The sequence below is a fragment of the Salvelinus alpinus genome, chromosome 30 (genome assembly GCF_045679555.1).
Source record: "Salvelinus alpinus chromosome 30, SLU_Salpinus.1, whole genome shotgun sequence".
NCBI classification, from domain to species: Eukaryota; Metazoa; Chordata; class Actinopteri; order Salmoniformes; family Salmonidae; genus Salvelinus; species Salvelinus alpinus.
This window is the reverse complement of record NC_092115.1, coordinates 36,562,499-36,579,315: the sequence shown is the minus strand read 5'-3', so window position 1 is coordinate 36,579,315 and position 16,817 is coordinate 36,562,499. Positions and strand designations below refer to the sequence as shown.

Here is a 16,817-nt window from a genome sequence, read left to right as displayed (position 1 = left end):
CAGGCTAGTGATAATTATACCAATTTTGAAGGGCTGTTGCAGTCTTATATTTACGGTAGTACATATTTATGTCACGTGTTGAAGGAAAGCGCGATTGCAATTTCGCCCGCATCTCCCACAAGCAATATTGTTGCAATTTGTAAACATCTACGGATTGTTTGTTGCACATTAGCTTGGAAATTGGAGACTTTATTTCACACAGAGAATACAAATTCTGTAATTTGGACTGGACAAGATGGCCAGCTGCAATTTTCAGTCGCAGTTGGTATCCATTATGGAGGTATTAGCTAAAGCAGCTGTAGCAGAAATTAACAAACGGGTTGATGATAGCTGTGCAGTTATACGTTTGGAAATGACCCAAAGCCAGCGAGATATTGATGCACTGAAAAGGAAGTGTCAAATGATGGAGGGCGAGCTGAAGAAGACGCGAGTCAGGAGAAAAGGTTATGTGTTATTCATGATAAATTGATTGCATATACAAAACCCAAATGTCTGACTAGCCCTAATATGACTCAATACAATTTTTTCCAGCTTTTTACCCCATGGCATCAGCAAGATCTTCATATCCAGTCAAGATTGTTTTGAACAAGCAGAGGAGTAACTCACAGTGGAGAGATGGAGAGGACTCTCAACCCCTGGTGTGATACATCACCTTTTACAATTACAGAGATCTGACCTCTTGGATCAATTCTGTTATTGGATTTTCAGGAGAATTTACTGCTTTTGTGTGATTCATGAGAATGAAAGTGTTAAATATGGTGTGTCCAGAGTAATAACCTCAGTCCCCTGTTACAGCCTACAGATGTGGAGCAGAGAGTAGAGACTGAACCCATACTGATCAAAGATGAGGAGACAGCAGAGGATGTGTGGAAAACGGATTCTCAGGAAGAGCTCAGGATCACTGGAGAGGGTGGGTGCGACCATAAGGGGTACTGCTCTGTCTATGAAAGACTGTGTGGGTGTGGTGGTATGCGTGTTCGTTGGCGTCAATTCTGCTAAACCTAGGGCACGTACACTCACAGTCAGTTCTAAAGCAGTCATGTCTTCCAACTGTTAAGGGTCTTTTATAATGTTTCTTTTATGTTTATCCCAAATCTTTAGAGTCTGGTTCCAAGCCTGGACAACCACCATCCTTTGAGCAACGGCACTTTGAGGACTTCATCACACAACCCAACATATCTCCTGAAGACTCAGTGGAACATTACCCCAATTCTGATGGTCCAGAGGAACCAGACACACCCCGGCTCACATCTACAGACGTGTTCAGCACAGAGCAGCACGGGCCAGATGAGGACTCACTAGAGCTAGTGATGGTGAAGGATGAGAAAGAGGAGGAGCTGGATCAGACCACAGCCCTGGCAGGACCTGACCAGTTTGTCATGGAAGAGACTGATGGGCAGCTGTGGACCTCTGTGGATCCAGGCAGAGACACTGACCCTGATGGCCACCCAATTTTCTCCTTTCATGCGTCAGAAGAGTACTCTCAGAATATCTCAATTTTCCCATCTCACAGTGGGCTGCCATCCCTTCCTACTATGACAGATGATGTATGGCCATCACTTCACTCTAGAGGGAAACCACATGCTAACATGTTCAGTACAGCAGCACACATGAAAAGACATATCAGGACATTGGCTGATGAGACTAGACAACAGATGCCAGAAGGACAGAGCAGTGAGATGCTGAACTCAAATAATGATGGAAATAGTTTAGATCTACAGCCAAGGCAGCATCAGTACAGGGCTTCAGAAGCAACAGTGAGAATGAGTGAGTGCATGACAGGTTCAAACATGGCCACCACCTCCACCTTCTCTGGATACAGCCTGAGTCGCAGTAGTTTTAACATGGTGAAGAGAATGAGGACTCGGTGGAGGTCGGGCGGCACCACTGAGAAGCGTTTCAGAGAGAAACCGCACACCTGCGAACAGTGTGGCAGGAGTTTCACCAAGCAGTGGAACCTCATCAGACATGCTGTGGTCCACAGTGGGGAGAAGCCATACGAGTGCACACAGTGTGGGAAATGCTTCACCCGGCGCTCCAGTATGAAGTCACATCAGAGAACTCACATAGGAGAGAGTCCAGTGTCTCAAAATGTTGTACCCCGATACCCCTTGGATCCACACACAAGTGTTATGTTGTCTCAGACCAGGTGGAACAAATAGGGACATAATTGCATACTTTCTATGTGAAAATGTTGTACAGAAGGTATTTAGAAGGTACAGAGACATTTTACAATATTTTTCTCCCAATTGATTTGTGAAATGCTTTGTCTGTTGATGGCTCTTCACTTTCAGTTTAACAACCTATTTACAACTGTTAATGTGTTTTTGGCAACAAAATCATAAACATCTTATATTCATAAAAAATTATTTCATGAAAGAGTCCATCTGTGCTTTTAGATAAATAATTTATACGATCCTTTTAGTATGTGTTTTGTATAGTTAGACCAACACTAGCTGGGATGTCACTTCTTTCCAAAGGGACAGTCTCATATTAGGTCTAGTTAATAACTTAACTTGATTTCCCAAGTTGTATTTTCACGTTACTCTGCTGCCTTAAAATGTTTATTTAGGTCAACTCAAAACTAGGCAGTGACATATTTGTTTCAGTGTAATAGGCTATACATGCTCATACTGCTTTACATTTTACATCTGCAAACTATGCTTTACTATGTACGTTGTCTAAACTGACACTGCACCGGTACAGGATAAAACTGGTAATCTGAATCAAAGAACATTAGATAGTATAGATCAAGGATGGGCAAGTTTGATGGGGGCCACTAAAAATTTTGAATTTATCATGAGGGGCTGCAGTGGCTCGTGTGTCTACTTACCCACATCCATACCCACACATGCAATCAGTGCCAGCCAGCCCTAGCCTTTTTGGGGCCTTACGTGCATATATTTTTTCAGTTTTTGGAAATTGATTCGTGGGCCTACAAAAGGCGAGCCGCCAGTTGCCCATCCCTGCTGTAGATAGCTAAATAGATCAGTTAAATAGATTGATATGATTAGTTTGAGTGATTTACTGTTTCACTGATTTGCCAATCAACAGAGTCGGTAGGTTGCTGCTTCTTGGATGTGCCGGTGCAGTGAAGGTAGGAACAGTCTTAAAAATTCACAAAAACTGACGTTAGCTAATGAAGATTTTCTCAGCACAAAAAGTATAAGAGCTCCTAAGCCTGTGTTATCACAGACCTTATTTTCGGCGGTTATCCAACCCCCCCCCCCAAAAAAAACGTGTCCTCAGACCACGGCACTGAGAGGGAGACTAGGAGTGTTGGGGTGAAAGGGGTGGGCTGTTTATTTTGTTGGAACAAATACTTTAGGGGAAGTGAAGAGAGATGTATGCTGTACAATGTGAGGGATGCACATTTAGATTTTAAGTGTTCGCATTAAGTGTTGTATTGGTGTACACATATTGAGAAGATGATTTGGCTGTTTTCTTACTTTACAGAGTGCCACAAACACAACACAAAACAGCATGATCCAGCAGAAAGGCTCAAAACACAGCTCAGTATAACACAGTAAAGCAATGCACTTCACAGAGTGAAACAATAAAGCACAATTAAATGCAATGAAGAAAACAAAACAGCGTAGAATATTAATGGGGCTTTGTAAATGTTTATGAAATCCTTATGTCACGTTACCGTTGTTGTTGCCTGTTTTGCATTTTATTTTGTCATTAATATGTGTCAAATATCAGTTTGCAAAATATGCAAAGAAAATATATAGAGTTGGAAGTTTACATACACCTTAGCCAAATACATTTAAACTCAGTTTTTCACAATTCCTGACATTTAATCAGAGTAAAAAGTCCCTGTCCTAGGTCAGTTAGGATCACCACTTTATTTTAAGAATGTGAAATGTCAGAATAATAGTAGAGAATTATTTATTTCAGCTTTTATTTCTATCATCACATTCCCAGTGGGTCAGAAGTTTACATACACTCAATTAGTATTTGGTAGCTTTGCATTTAAATTGTTTAACTTGGGTCAAATGTTTTGAGTAGCCTTCCACAAGCTTCCCACAATAAGTTGGGTGAATTTTGGCCCTTTCCTCCTGACAGAGCTGGTGTAAGTGAGTCAGGTTTTTAGGCCTCCTTGCTCGCACACGCTTTTTCAGTTCTCCCCACAAATTTTCTATAAGATTGAGGTCAGGGCTTTGTGATGGCCACTCAAATACCTTGACTTTGTTGTCCTTAAGCCATTTTGCCACAACTTTGGAAGTATGCTTGGGGTCATTGTCCATTTGGAAGACCCATTTGTGACCAAGCTTTAACTTCCTGACTTGAGATGCTGCTTCAAAATATCCACATCATTTTCCTCCCTCATGATGCCATTTATTTTGTGAAGTGCACCAGTCCCTCCTGCAGCAAAGCACCCCCACAACATGATCCTGCCACCCCCGTGCTTCACAGTTGGGATGGTGTTCTCCGGCTTGCAAGCCTCCCCCTTTTTCCTCCAAACATAACGATGGTCATTATGGCCAAACAGTTAGATTTTTGTTTCATCAGACCAGAGGACATTTCTCCAAAAAGTACGATCTTTCTCCCCATGTGCAGTTGCAAACCGTAGTCTGGCTTTTTTATGGCGGTTTTGGAGCAGAGGCTTCTTCCTCGCTGAGTGGCCTTTCAGGTTATGTCGATATAGGACTTGTTTTACTGTGGATATAGACACTTTCGTACCTGTTTCCTCCAGCATCTTCACAAGGTCCTTTGCTGTTGTTCTGGGATTGATTTGCACTTTTCGCACCAAAGTATGTTCATCTCTAGGAGACAGAACGCATCTCCTTCCTGAGCGGTATGACGGCTGCGTGGTCCCATGGTGTTAATACTTGTGTACTATTGTTTGTACAGATGAACATGGTACCTTCAGGCGTTTGGAAATTGCTCCCAATGATGAACCAGATTTGTGGAGGTCTTGGCCAATTTCTTTTGATTTTCCCACAAAATGACGTCAAATCATATATCTACCATAGCTTTGATTGGACTTATGTCAACATCATTCTTTAAAAATCTTAGCTTGCAAGCTAGCAGTCATCATCATGAATCAAGTCGACAATCTACTGGCAAATCCTTTTCGATCCTTGTCGTATGAAGAAAAATGATGAAGAGCAATTATAGATAAAACGTATTGGTGCTCATCGGCCATTGGACATAAACATTACACAACAAATTGGGAATCACAAATTCAACAATGAGTGGTTTGGAAGGAATCAGTGGCTAACTGGAAGCGTTGCAAAGCAATTACTAGCCTGTATTTCAGTGGAGTGGGTGTGTGGTTCAAGTCTGTGTTTAAGGGTCTCTTTTCCAAGCGTAAAAGGATAAACATTCAACAAAATGGGCCAGAAAAGGTTGAATACCATGGCCATGCTGTCAATCCAGCATTACTTCTGCCGTGTTCAAAATAACTGAAAACTCGGAACTGGGAAACCTCGTACTTCAGTGAGTTCAAGACACCTGGGAACTCTGGTAAAAAACGAGCTCCGACTGGGAAAATAGGTTTTGAACGGTCATCCAACTCATAATTCCAAGTCAGGCCTCTTTCTAGAGCTCTGACCTGAAGATCACGGACGTCATGATTCAACCTTGTTTTTGTCTTGAAAGAACCATAAATCCAGAAAATGCTAGACTCTGCTGCATAAATTATGTAATATGCCAGGGAGATTTATTTACATGTTTTATTTGACCTTTATTTAACTAGGCAAGTCAGTTAAGAACAAATTCTTATTTACAATGACGGCCTACCAAAAGGCAAAAGCCCTCCTGCGGGGACGAGGGCTGGGATTAAAAATAAAAATATAGGACAAAACACACATCACGAAAAGAGAGACAACACAACACTACATAAAGAGAGACCTAAGACAACAACATAGCATGGCAGCAACACAACATGACAACAACATGCTAGCAACACAACATGGCAGCAGCACAACATGGTAGCAGCACAAAACATGGTGCAAACATTACTGGGCAGAGACAACAGCACAAATGCAAGAAGGTAGAGACAACATTACATCATGCGAAGCAGCCACAACTGTTAGTAAGAGTGTCCATGATTGAGTCTTTGAATGAAGAGATTGAGATAAACTGTCCAGTTGGAGTGTTTGTTGCAGCTCGTTCCAATCGCTAGCTGCAGTGAACTGAAAAGAGGAGCGACCCAGGGATGTGTGTGCTTTGGGGACCTTCAACAGAATGTGACTGGCAGAATGGGTGTTGAATGTGGAGGATGAGGGCTGCAGTAGATATCTCAGATAGGTGGGAGTGAGGCCTAAGAGGATTTTATAAATAAGTATCAACCATTGGGTCTTGCGACGGGTATACAGAGATGAACAGTTTACAGAGGAATATAGAGTGCAGTGATGTGTCCTATAAGGAGCATTGGTGGCAAATCTGATGGCCGAATGGTAAAGAACATCTAGTCGCTCGAGAGCACCCTTACCTGCCGATCTATAAATTACGTATCCGTAATCTAGCATGGGTAGGATGGTCATCTGAATCAGGGTTAGTTTGGCAGCTTAGGTGAAAGAGGAGTGATTACGATAGAGGAAACCAAGTCTAGATTTAACTTTAGCCTGCAGCTTTGATATGTGCTGAGAGAAGGACAGTGTACCATCTAGCCATACTCCCAGGTACTTGTATGAGGTGACTACCTCAAGCTCTAAACCCTCAGAGATAGTAATCACACCTGTGGGGAGAGGGGCACTCTTCTTACCAAACCATATCACATTTGTTTTGGAGGTGTTCAGAACAAGGTTAAGGGCAGAGAAAGCTTGTTGGAAACGAAGAAAGCTTTGTTGTAGAGCGTTTAGCACAAAATCCGGGGAGGGGCCAGCTGAGTACAAGACTGTCTCATCTGCATATAAATGGATGGGAGAGCTTCCTACTGCCTGAGCTATGTTGTTGATGTAAATTGAGAAGAGCATGGGGCCTAGGATCGAGCCTTGGGGTACACCCTTAGTGACAGGCAGTGGCTGATACAGCAGATGTTTTGACTTTATACACTGCACTCTTTGAGAGAAGTAGTTAGCAAACCAGGCCAAAGACCCCTCAGAGATATGTATACTGTAGCTAAGAAATGTATACTAAGTGTACATTGTGTAGTACGCTGTTATTAGCCCATGTGCCTCACCCTAATAATGTGGTCCCTTTCCCCCTTATAACTTAGCCTACTGTTCTGACTTGGTGGTGCACATGTAGCATATAGCCTGTTTTAGAGAAATGTCATAATCAAATATTGCAGGCACTTCCATTGTACGCTTATATGCCCCCTTTATTTATCCTATGGTTCTGACTTGGTGTACAGGGAGAATACTGTAAGAAAGGCCCATGTTCTGAATTCTGTTGCTGTACATTTCAAAAGTGCTGAATAAATAGTTATATTGACTACGTCCGTCCTAGCTCGCTCATTGTCTTAATCGAAATTACGGATTGCCTCTTATCCGCTTGTCGTCTCCTTATGCCATAGTAATGTAGAAACCACATTTGTTTAAGCAAGTCAGCCATTTTTTTTTAAAGGCAGTAAATGAGGCTGAATTAACTGTTTCGCTACCAGATAGCCGGTGTCTTGTGTAGCAGTGGTAAGGATTCACCCTTATACTGTAATTAATGTATTGTTTAGTGTTGTGTTGTGTATTTGCTTTGCTGGCATGTGTTCCCCCAATTTTAATTTTTTTTTGCGCCACCAAGATTTACATGTTAAAATCGCAACTGGTTACAATTGACCAATTCATACAGAAAATACTAATATTAAATACACACATAGTTGACAACAGGGCTGAATGTGAGAAGTTGAGGCAGGAGAAAATAAGAGATGCGGAGACTCCAGAGAAAAGGAGGGAACAATGAGAAGGTGTTTGGCTGTCACCTGTTGGACCACCTGGCTATAACCTGTCAGGAGAGTAAGTCCCAAGTTCCCTCAGTCTGTTAGAATATGTTGTATCTGAACACATTAAATATTAGCATCCTGTTGTTCATCCCTGTCAGGTCCATAGTATTATCATCTTGTCTGTCTCTCAGTTCCTCAGGTGCTGCGAAGCTGCAGTGAATTCATTGAGAAGCATGGGGTTGTAGATGGGATCTACAGGCTATCTGGGGTGTCATCCAACACACAGAAAGTAAGGTAAGCGTGTGTGTTTGTGTCTTGTACGTGTGTGTGTGTGGTCAAGTATAGCAGTGTAATGTGTTTGTTTCCAAACGGGTGAGTTTGACAGTAAGTGGACCCCAGATAAGTAAGTTGAGCAATTTTTTACATTCAGCATCACTACATCAAGGGAAATATAGTATTCTTTCTAACAAAGATATCTACATGCACTGGGTGTACAAAACATTATGAACATCTGCTTTTCCCATGACATAGACTGACCAGGTAAAAGCTATGATCCCTTACTGATGTCACCTGTTAAATAACGTTGAACAATGCAAACACACTGTTTTAACTATCTCTACCTAGTTCATGTCTTTCTCTCTCATGTAGATAAATACACTTGAGAAGGTTTGGAGCCCAAACAATGGCGAGGAATAAGAAGCCATCTTGATAAGGTGACACATCAGGAACTGCAGAATCCAAAGAAACCAGGGTGAGGGAGAAGGGGCAAAGGGAGAGGAAAATGGGTTTAATTTTGTAGATATAGCTTGAAAACAGTTGAAACTATTGGAGAAAAACGACACATGGCACAATTTTTTTATCCCAATTTACAAACAGATGGTTCCATCCATGTAATATATGGAAACATTGCAAACATTTACTCTTTCTATATAAAAGTAGGATAAATTACTGAATAGGTGGAGGTTTACCTGTAATGGGGAGCTGGTAACTCCTTCAGCACATCCTTGATCTTCACTAGCCTCTCGTCCTGCAGCTGAATCACCACAGCTTCCTAGTGGGAAAGAGGTTGATACAAAAAGCAATATGCCATATTTATGCTGGGTCCCGTTCAGTAGGTATGAAATGGGAGAAAATATTGACATTTTGAACCTCTACTACCTGAACTCGTCCAATAGAAACACCACTTCTCGTTTTCCATGTCTCCTTTTCGCTCCTACTGAATGGAATTACAGTATCTGAATTACTATCAAGAAATGTACTAAGACAGGTAGAGGAGTGTGGGGTAAGTTGAGCCACCTTTGTTTCTAGGAAAAAAATGTATCATCTGATCAAATATTTTGGAAGAGGTTATCATTTCATGGTCTGTAAAGGAAGAAACCACATGCAAAAAGTGGTATATCAAGTTAGGCCCAAAAAACAGATTTCTACCAAGTCAAATGAATGTATTGTGTTAGGTTTCATGATGCTTGTATCTAAATCAAAGCAGATCATTATTGTGTTCTATACATCAGCTGAGCTCTCTCTAAGCTTCAATATAAGGTCCTAAACCTAGCACAAAAGTGCATCCTTGTAGCTGTGTGGGCTAATATAGTCAAAATGTTTGCCTTGGGGTAAGTTGAGCCAATGGTAGAGCCAATGGCAAGTTGAGCAAAGTGTTTTCTTCTTAACATAGGGCCTAGCCTATGTTAAAAGTGTAAAAAAAAGTACAAAGTGTTAAGTCTGTGTCAATAGATGCTTAAAATGATTAAAAGTCAAAAAAGCTATTGTGATTGTGTTGAATTGTGTTTGGGAAATAAATATAGACATGGTTTTATAAAGGTAGTGGTAATATCTAACTCAGTAAAGACATTTGAAGGCGGCTTAACTTACATTGTCCCGCAACTCAATTTACCCCATAAGTAAGTTGGCCAGGAGACCACTTTTTTTGGACAAGCTTTTGATTATTTCCAGGGATACATAACATCCAGAAATATACAGTGATTGTAAAAAACATCAGGAGCACCTACCTATTATTGAGTTGCATCTCCTTTTGCCCTCAGGACAGCCTCAACTCATCGGGGCATGGGCTACAAAGTGTCGAAAGTGTTCCACAGGGACAGGTTCCACAGGTTTTGTCAAGTTGGCTGGAATGCCTTTGGGTGGTGTATACACACGGGAAACTGTTGACCGTGAAAAACCCAGCAGTGTTGCAGTTCTTGACGCACCTGGCACCTACTACCATACCCCGTTCAAAGGCACTTAAATATTTTGTCTTGCCCATTCACCCTCTAAATGGTACACAATCTATGTCTCAATTGTCTCAAGGCTTAAAAATCATTATTTAACCTGTCTCCTCCCCTTCATCTACACTGATTGAAGATGATTTAACCCTCTGAGGCTGTTTGCAGATTAAAAGACATTGAGGCGTCAGGGTTTAACAGTACAGGAGTCTTTATGGAGGTGAGGGTCCAGTCCATCATGGTGGAATTCATCCTCACCCACGTGCCCCAGCTGTTTCCGTATTCAGATGCATGGTATTTTCCTCCCTAGTCTGTCTGCCAAAGACAAGGGTCATGTTCATTAGTGCACACTGTAGCAGAAATATGTGAATGACAATGTGAATGATAATATGGTCATATTAGTATGTCACTTATGGTCACTTCCCTAGTATGTCATGGGCCCAAATACTGATCTGTCTTCATCATTGAGCTAGAAATGGACCAGTCTAGTGGGGGAAAAGGTGGCTGGATAACTGCACTGCAGTACAATGACACTCACATAACAAGTTGTTATATGAATAATTTATTAACTGGACTGTTATTCTGTGTCCTGTCTCTAGAGTTGGTGGTGTGGGAGAAACATGTGGTTCAACCAGCCACCAAACATCCTGGAGCAGCCGGAATTTTTTAAATGATTTTTTAAATGATAATTTTACCCCTTTTTATCCCCAATTGGTAGTTAGTCTTGTCCCATCGCTGTAACTCCCATATGGACTCGGGAGAGTTGAAGGTCGAGAGCCATGCATCCTCCGAAACACGACCCAGCCAAGCCGCACTGCTTCTTGACACAATGCCCACTTAACCCGGAACCAAGCCGCACCAATGTGTCAGAGGAAACACTACACCTGGCAAACGTGTCAGCGTGCAGGCGCCCGGCCCGCCACAGGAGTTGCTAGAGTGCAATGGGACGAGGACGTCGTCCATATCCTTCCCTAAACCCGACGACGCTGGGCCAATTGCACGCCACCCCATGTGTCTCCCGGTCGCGGCCGGCTGTGACAGAGCCTGGACTCGAACCAGGATCTCTAGTGGCACAGCTAGCACTGCGATGCAGTGTCTTAGACCACTGCACCACTCGGGAGGCCTGATGATGATGATTTTGATGGATATTCCCTAGACACACAATGACAGGATTAGTGTACTGTGATTCGCCAACAGCACGATCATCTTGGCGTCCCATGAGAGAACTGTCCAAATTTGGGACACAAACATCAAGAAACAGGTGCATGAAATTCTAACTCTTCAGTTTCCACACACTCAACTAATTTTTATCAAGAATGGATGAGTAGTCACAGCAATGCACTGTTTGTGTATGTACAGTGGGGAGAACAAGTATTTGAAACACTGCTGATTTTGCAGGTTTTCCTACTTACAAAGCATGTAGAGGTCTGTAATTTTTATCATAGGTACTTTTTGGTCTAAACTCCACTCGACGTGTTTGGAGGAAGAAGAAGGATGAGTACAACCCCAAGAACACCATCCCAACCGTGAAGCATGGAGGTGGAAACATCATTCTTTGGGGTTGCTTTTCTGCAAAGGGGACAGGACGACTGCACCGTATTGAGGAGGATGGGGCCATGTATCGCGAGATCTTGGCCAACAACCTCCTTCCCTCAGTAAGAGCATTGAAGATGGGTCGCGGCTGGGTCTTCCAGCATGACAACGACCCGAAACACACAGCCAGGGCAACTAAGGAGTGGCTCCGTAAGAAGCATCTCAAGGTCCTGGAGTGGCCTAGCCAGTCTCCAGACCTGAACCCAATATAAAATCTTTGGAGAGAGCTGAAAGTCCGTATTGCGCAGCGACAGCCCCGTAACCTGAAGGATCTGGAGAAGGTCTGTATGGAGGAATGGGCCAAAATCCCTGCTGCGGTGTGTACAAACCTGGTCAAGAACTACAGGAAACATATGATCTCTGTAATTGCAAACAAAGGTTTCTGTGCCAAATATTAAGTTCTGCTTTTCTGATGTATCAAATACTTATGTCATGCAATAAAATGCAAATTAATTACTTAAAAATCATACAATGTGATTTTCTGGATTTTTGATTTTCTGGACAGTTGAAGTGTACCTATGATAAAAATTACAGACCTCTACATGCTTTGTAAGTAGGAAAACCTGCAAAATCGGCAGTGTATCAAATACTTGTTCTCCCCACTGTATGTATGTCTGAATGTATGCTTACAGTATCTCTCTCTCTATCTCTCTACATGTGTTTGTGTGTGTGGGTACTGCAGTAGTCTTGGAGGTGAACCTGCACTGCTCCAGTGAACTGGTGTGTGGCGATGAACTGAGCCAGCTCTACTTCCTCTCCTGGATAGAAATACCACCCAGTGTACACACAGTCGTTGTATACACACTGCTCCATAACACATGCAATCAAATCAAATGTATTTATATAGCCCTTCTTACATCAGCTGATATCTCAAAGTGCTGTACAGAAACCCAGCCTAAAACCCCAAACAGCAAGCAATGCAGGTGTAGAAGCACGGTGGCTAGGAAAAATTCCCTAGAAAGGCCAAAACCTAGGAAGAAACCTAGAGGAACCAGGCTATGAGGGGTGGCCAATCCTCTTCTGGCTGTGCTTGGTGGAGATTATAACAGAACATGGCCAAGATGTTCAAATGTTCATAAATTACCAGCATGGTCAAATAATAATCACAGTAGTTGTCGAGGGTGCAGCAAGTCAGCACCTCAGGAGTAAATGTCAGTTGGCTTTTCATAGCCGATCCTCTACCGCTCCTGCAGTCTCTAGAGAGTTGAAAACAGCAGGTCTGGGACAGGTAGCACGTCCGGTGAACAGGTCAGGGTTCCATAGCCGCAGGCAGAACAGTTGAAACTGGAGCAGCAGCACGGCCAGGTGGACTGGGGACAGCAAGGAGTCATCATGCCAGGTAGTCCTGAGGCATGGTCCTAGGGCTCAGGTCCTCCGAGAGAGAGAAAGAAAGAGAGAATTAGAGAGAGCATACTTAAATTCACACAGGACACTGGATAAGACAGGAGAAGTGCTCCAGATATAACAGACTGACCCTAGCCCCCCGACACAAACTACTGCAGCATAAATACTGGAGGCTGAGACAGGAGGGGTCAGGAGACACTGTGGCCCCATCCGATGATACCCCCGGACAGGGCTAAACAGGAAGGATATAACCCCACCCACTTTGCCAAAGCACAGCCCCCACACCACTAGAGGGATATCTTCAACCACCAATTTACCATCCTGAGACAAGGCCGAGTATAGCCCACAGAGATCTCCGCCACGGCACAACCCAAGGGGGGGCGCCAACCCAGACAGGAAGATCACGTCAGTGACTCAACCCACTCAAGTGACGCACCCCTCCTAGGGACGGCATGAAAGAGCACCAGTAAGCCAGTGACTCAGCCCCTGTAATAGGGAGTAAGTGAATCATAATTCACTTACTCTCACACAGATATATCAGTACCACTGTACTTTTATGCATATTCTTTCATGTAGGCCAATCAACACCACTCATTATGTTCTACACACTATCTGATATGGATACACTTTATATCTAACAACTCTACTTATATATGTGTGTGCCTTAAAAGCCCTAGGAGATGAACCTCTGAATGTAAATCAGCTATAATGCAGGTCTTCACGAGTCATCCCGTATATCCGAGACCCGTTCTATGTAACTACAGGAAGGTTGACCCGAATGGACACGACCATGGCTCTGCATAGCCTATAGCATATTTACTTTACACTAATAAGGTTAATTTATTGACTTAGACAACATATAAAGACATATTCAGTAACCAGAAGAGCAACTTGTCTGATAAACATATATCTTTTTTCACTTAAGTCCAATCGAGTCTGGTCTAGGACAGGTTGGTTGTCGTCTGGTCCGTTCAGGATTGGGTTTGATTGTTCTCGGGTCCGTCCGGGTCCCCCCCTTTTTTAATGATCAGGTCCGTTCGAGTCCAGGTTCAAAATTTGGAGGATGTAGCATGCAATAGTTCCTTTAAATATATGATGAAATTATGTTTACATGAAACTAGTTTATTGTCTTTGTTCCCTAACTGTGTGTCAAATAAGTTATATTGCTTCATCTATCCTTTATTTTAATTTTATTTTATTTCACCTTTATTTAACCAGGTAGGCTAGTTGAGAACAAGTTCTCATTTACAACTGCGACCTGGCCAAGATAAAGCAAAGCAGTTCGAGACATACTACTACAACACAGAGTTACACATGGAATAAACAAACATACAGTCAATAATACAGTAGAAAAAGTCTATATACAGTGTGTGCAAATGAGTTAAGATTAGGTGAGGAAAGGCAATAAATAGGCCATGGTGGCGAAATAATTACAATATACCAATTAAACACTGGAGTGATTGATGTGCAGAGGATGAATGTGCAAGTAGAGATACAGGGGTGCAAAGAAGCAAGATAAATAAATAAATACAGTAAGGGGATGAGGTAGTTGGATGGGATATTTACAGATGGGCTATGTACAGGTGCAGTGATCTGTGAGCTGCTCTGACAGCTGGTGTTTAAAGCTAGTGAGGGAGATATGAGTCTCCAGCTTCAGTGATTTTTGAGATTCGTTCCAGTCATTGGCAGCAGAGAACTGGAAGGAAAGGCGACCAAAGGGGGAATTGGCTTTGGGGGTGACCCGTGAGATATACCTGCTGGAGTGCGTGCTACGGGTGGGTGCTGCTATGGTGACCAGTGAGCTGAGATAAGGCGGGGCTTTACCTAGCAAAGACTTGTAGATGACCTGAAGCCAGTGGGTTTGGCGACGAGTATGAAGCGAGGGCCAACCAACGAGAGCGTACAGGTCTTTGGTGACAAAACGGATGGCACTGTGATAGACTGCATCCAATTTGTTGAGTAGAGTGTTGGAGGCTATTTTGTAAATGACGTCGCCGAAGTCGAGGATCGGCAGGATGGTCAGTTTTACGAGGGTATGTTTAGCAGCATGAGTGAAGGATGCTTTGTTGCGAAATAGGAAGCCGATTGTAGATCGTGCTCTTATTCTCCATGGACTTTACAGTGTCTCAGAACTTTATTGAGTTTGTGCTACAGGATGCAAATTTCTGTTTGAAAAGCTAGCCTTAGCTTTCCTAACTGCCTGTGTATATTGGTTCCTAATTTCCCTGAAAAGTTGCATATCACGGGGGCTATTCGATGCTAATGCAGTACACCATAGGATGTTTTTGTGCTGGTCAAGGGCAGTCAGGTCTGGAGTGAACTAAGGGCTAAATCTGTTCCTGGTTCTAAAGTTTTTGAATTGGGCATGCTTATTTAAGATTGTGAGGAAGGCACTTTTAAAGAGTAACCAGGCATCCTCTACTGATGGGATGAGGTCAATATCCTTCCAGAATACCTGGGCCAGGTCGATTAGAAAGGCCTGCTCGCTGAAGTGTTTTAGGAAGAGTTTGACAGTGATGAGTGGTGGTCGTTTGACCGCAGACCCATTACGGATGCAGGCAATGAAGCAGTGATCGCTGAGATCTTGGTTGAAAACAGCAGAGGTTTATTTGGAGGGCAAGTTGGTTAGGATGATATCTATGAGGGTGCCCGTGTTCACGGATTTGGGGTTGTACCTGGTAGGTTCATTGATAATTTGTGTGAGATTGAGGGCATCAAGCTTAGATTGTAGGATGGCCGGGGTGTTAAGCATGTCCCAGTTTAGGTCACCTAGCAGCACAAGCTCTGAAGATAGATGGAGGGCAATCAATTCATATATGGAGTCCAGGGCACAGCTGGGGGCAGAGGGTGGTCTATAGCAAGCGGCAACGGTTAGACTTTTAAAAGTAGTAGCTCGAATTGTTTGGGTACAGACCTGGATAGTAAGACAGAACTCTGCAGGCTATCTCTGCAGTAGATTGCAACTCCGCCCCCTTTGGCAGTTCTATCTTGTCGGAAAATTTTATAGTTAGGGATGGAAATTTCTGGGGTTTTGGTGGTCTTCCTAAGCCAGGATTCAGACCCGGCTAAGACATCCGTGTTGGCAGAGTGTGCTAAAGCAGTGAATAAAACAAACTTAGGGAGGAGGCTTCTAATGTTAACATGCATGAAACCAAGGCTTTTACTGTTACAGAAGTCAACAAATGAGAGCACCTGGGAAATAGGAGTGGAGCTAGGCACTGCAGGTCCTGGATTAACCTCTACATCACCAGAGGAACAGAGGAGGAGTAGTATAAGGGTACGGCTGAAGGCTATTAGAACTGGTCATCTAGTACGTTTGGAACAGAGAGTAAAAGGAGCAGGTTTCTGGGCGCGATGTACAGACAAAGGTATGGTAGGATGTAAGTACATTAGAGGTAAACCTAGGCATTGAGTGATGATGAGAGAGATATTTAATAAATACCATATCACATTTTCAGAATGGTTTTATTAGGTTGTGTCGATGAGAAAGGACATGACAATATTTGATCATATATAAATCATGAGTGTTTGTGAATGGTTGAAGAAAGTGTTTTTGTATTTTACCACAGTGAGTCATAAAAGGCATCTATATCCTTTTATGCATAATAACCATGTGAGCCACTGCATTGCACTGCACTCTTCCTCCCATACATGTAGCCATATCTATTGACTAAAAAGAGACTTTATTCAGATCGTAAAACGTGTTTTTTTGTCAATAACCATGGCTACACTACAGGCAGACTAGAATAGATCCTGGAGAATAGACACTGGTATTTGCCTTGAAGGTGCTAATTCTACCAAATGATTTAGGGCTGTTGCGTTCTCATATTTAC

At 42.8% G+C, this 16,817-nt stretch overlaps 1 protein-coding gene across 1 annotated transcript; it reads left to right on the top strand.

Annotated features, from left to right (window-relative positions):
• Positions 1 to 2,384, top strand: LOC139560379 (oocyte zinc finger protein XlCOF8.4-like). The gene is made up of 4 exons (XM_071377088.1): positions 1 to 443; positions 532 to 638; positions 796 to 910; positions 1,102 to 2,384. Exons 1-4 carry the CDS (start codon positions 236 to 238, stop codon positions 2,160 to 2,162), a joined length of 1,491 nt encoding a protein of 496 aa, XP_071233189.1. The 5' UTR covers positions 1 to 235; the 3' UTR covers positions 2,163 to 2,384.
• Positions 2,385 to 16,817: the final 14,433 nt, after the last annotated feature.

What these genes read in the sequence shown, in the direction of transcription:
- LOC139560379 (XM_071377088.1), top strand. Translation starts at nt 236, where the DNA reads ATGGCCAGCTGCAATTTTCAGTCGCAGTTGGTATCCATTATGGAGGTA. An exon ending in GACGCGAGTCAGGAGAAAAG is followed by an intron (nt 444 to 531) that starts GTTATGTGTTAT and finishes AATTTTTTCCAG; the next exon opens with CTTTTTACCCCATGGCATCA. An exon ending in GCTCAGGATCACTGGAGAGG is followed by an intron (nt 911 to 1,101) that starts GTGGGTGCGACC and finishes CCAAATCTTTAG; the next exon opens with AGTCTGGTTCCAAGCCTGGA.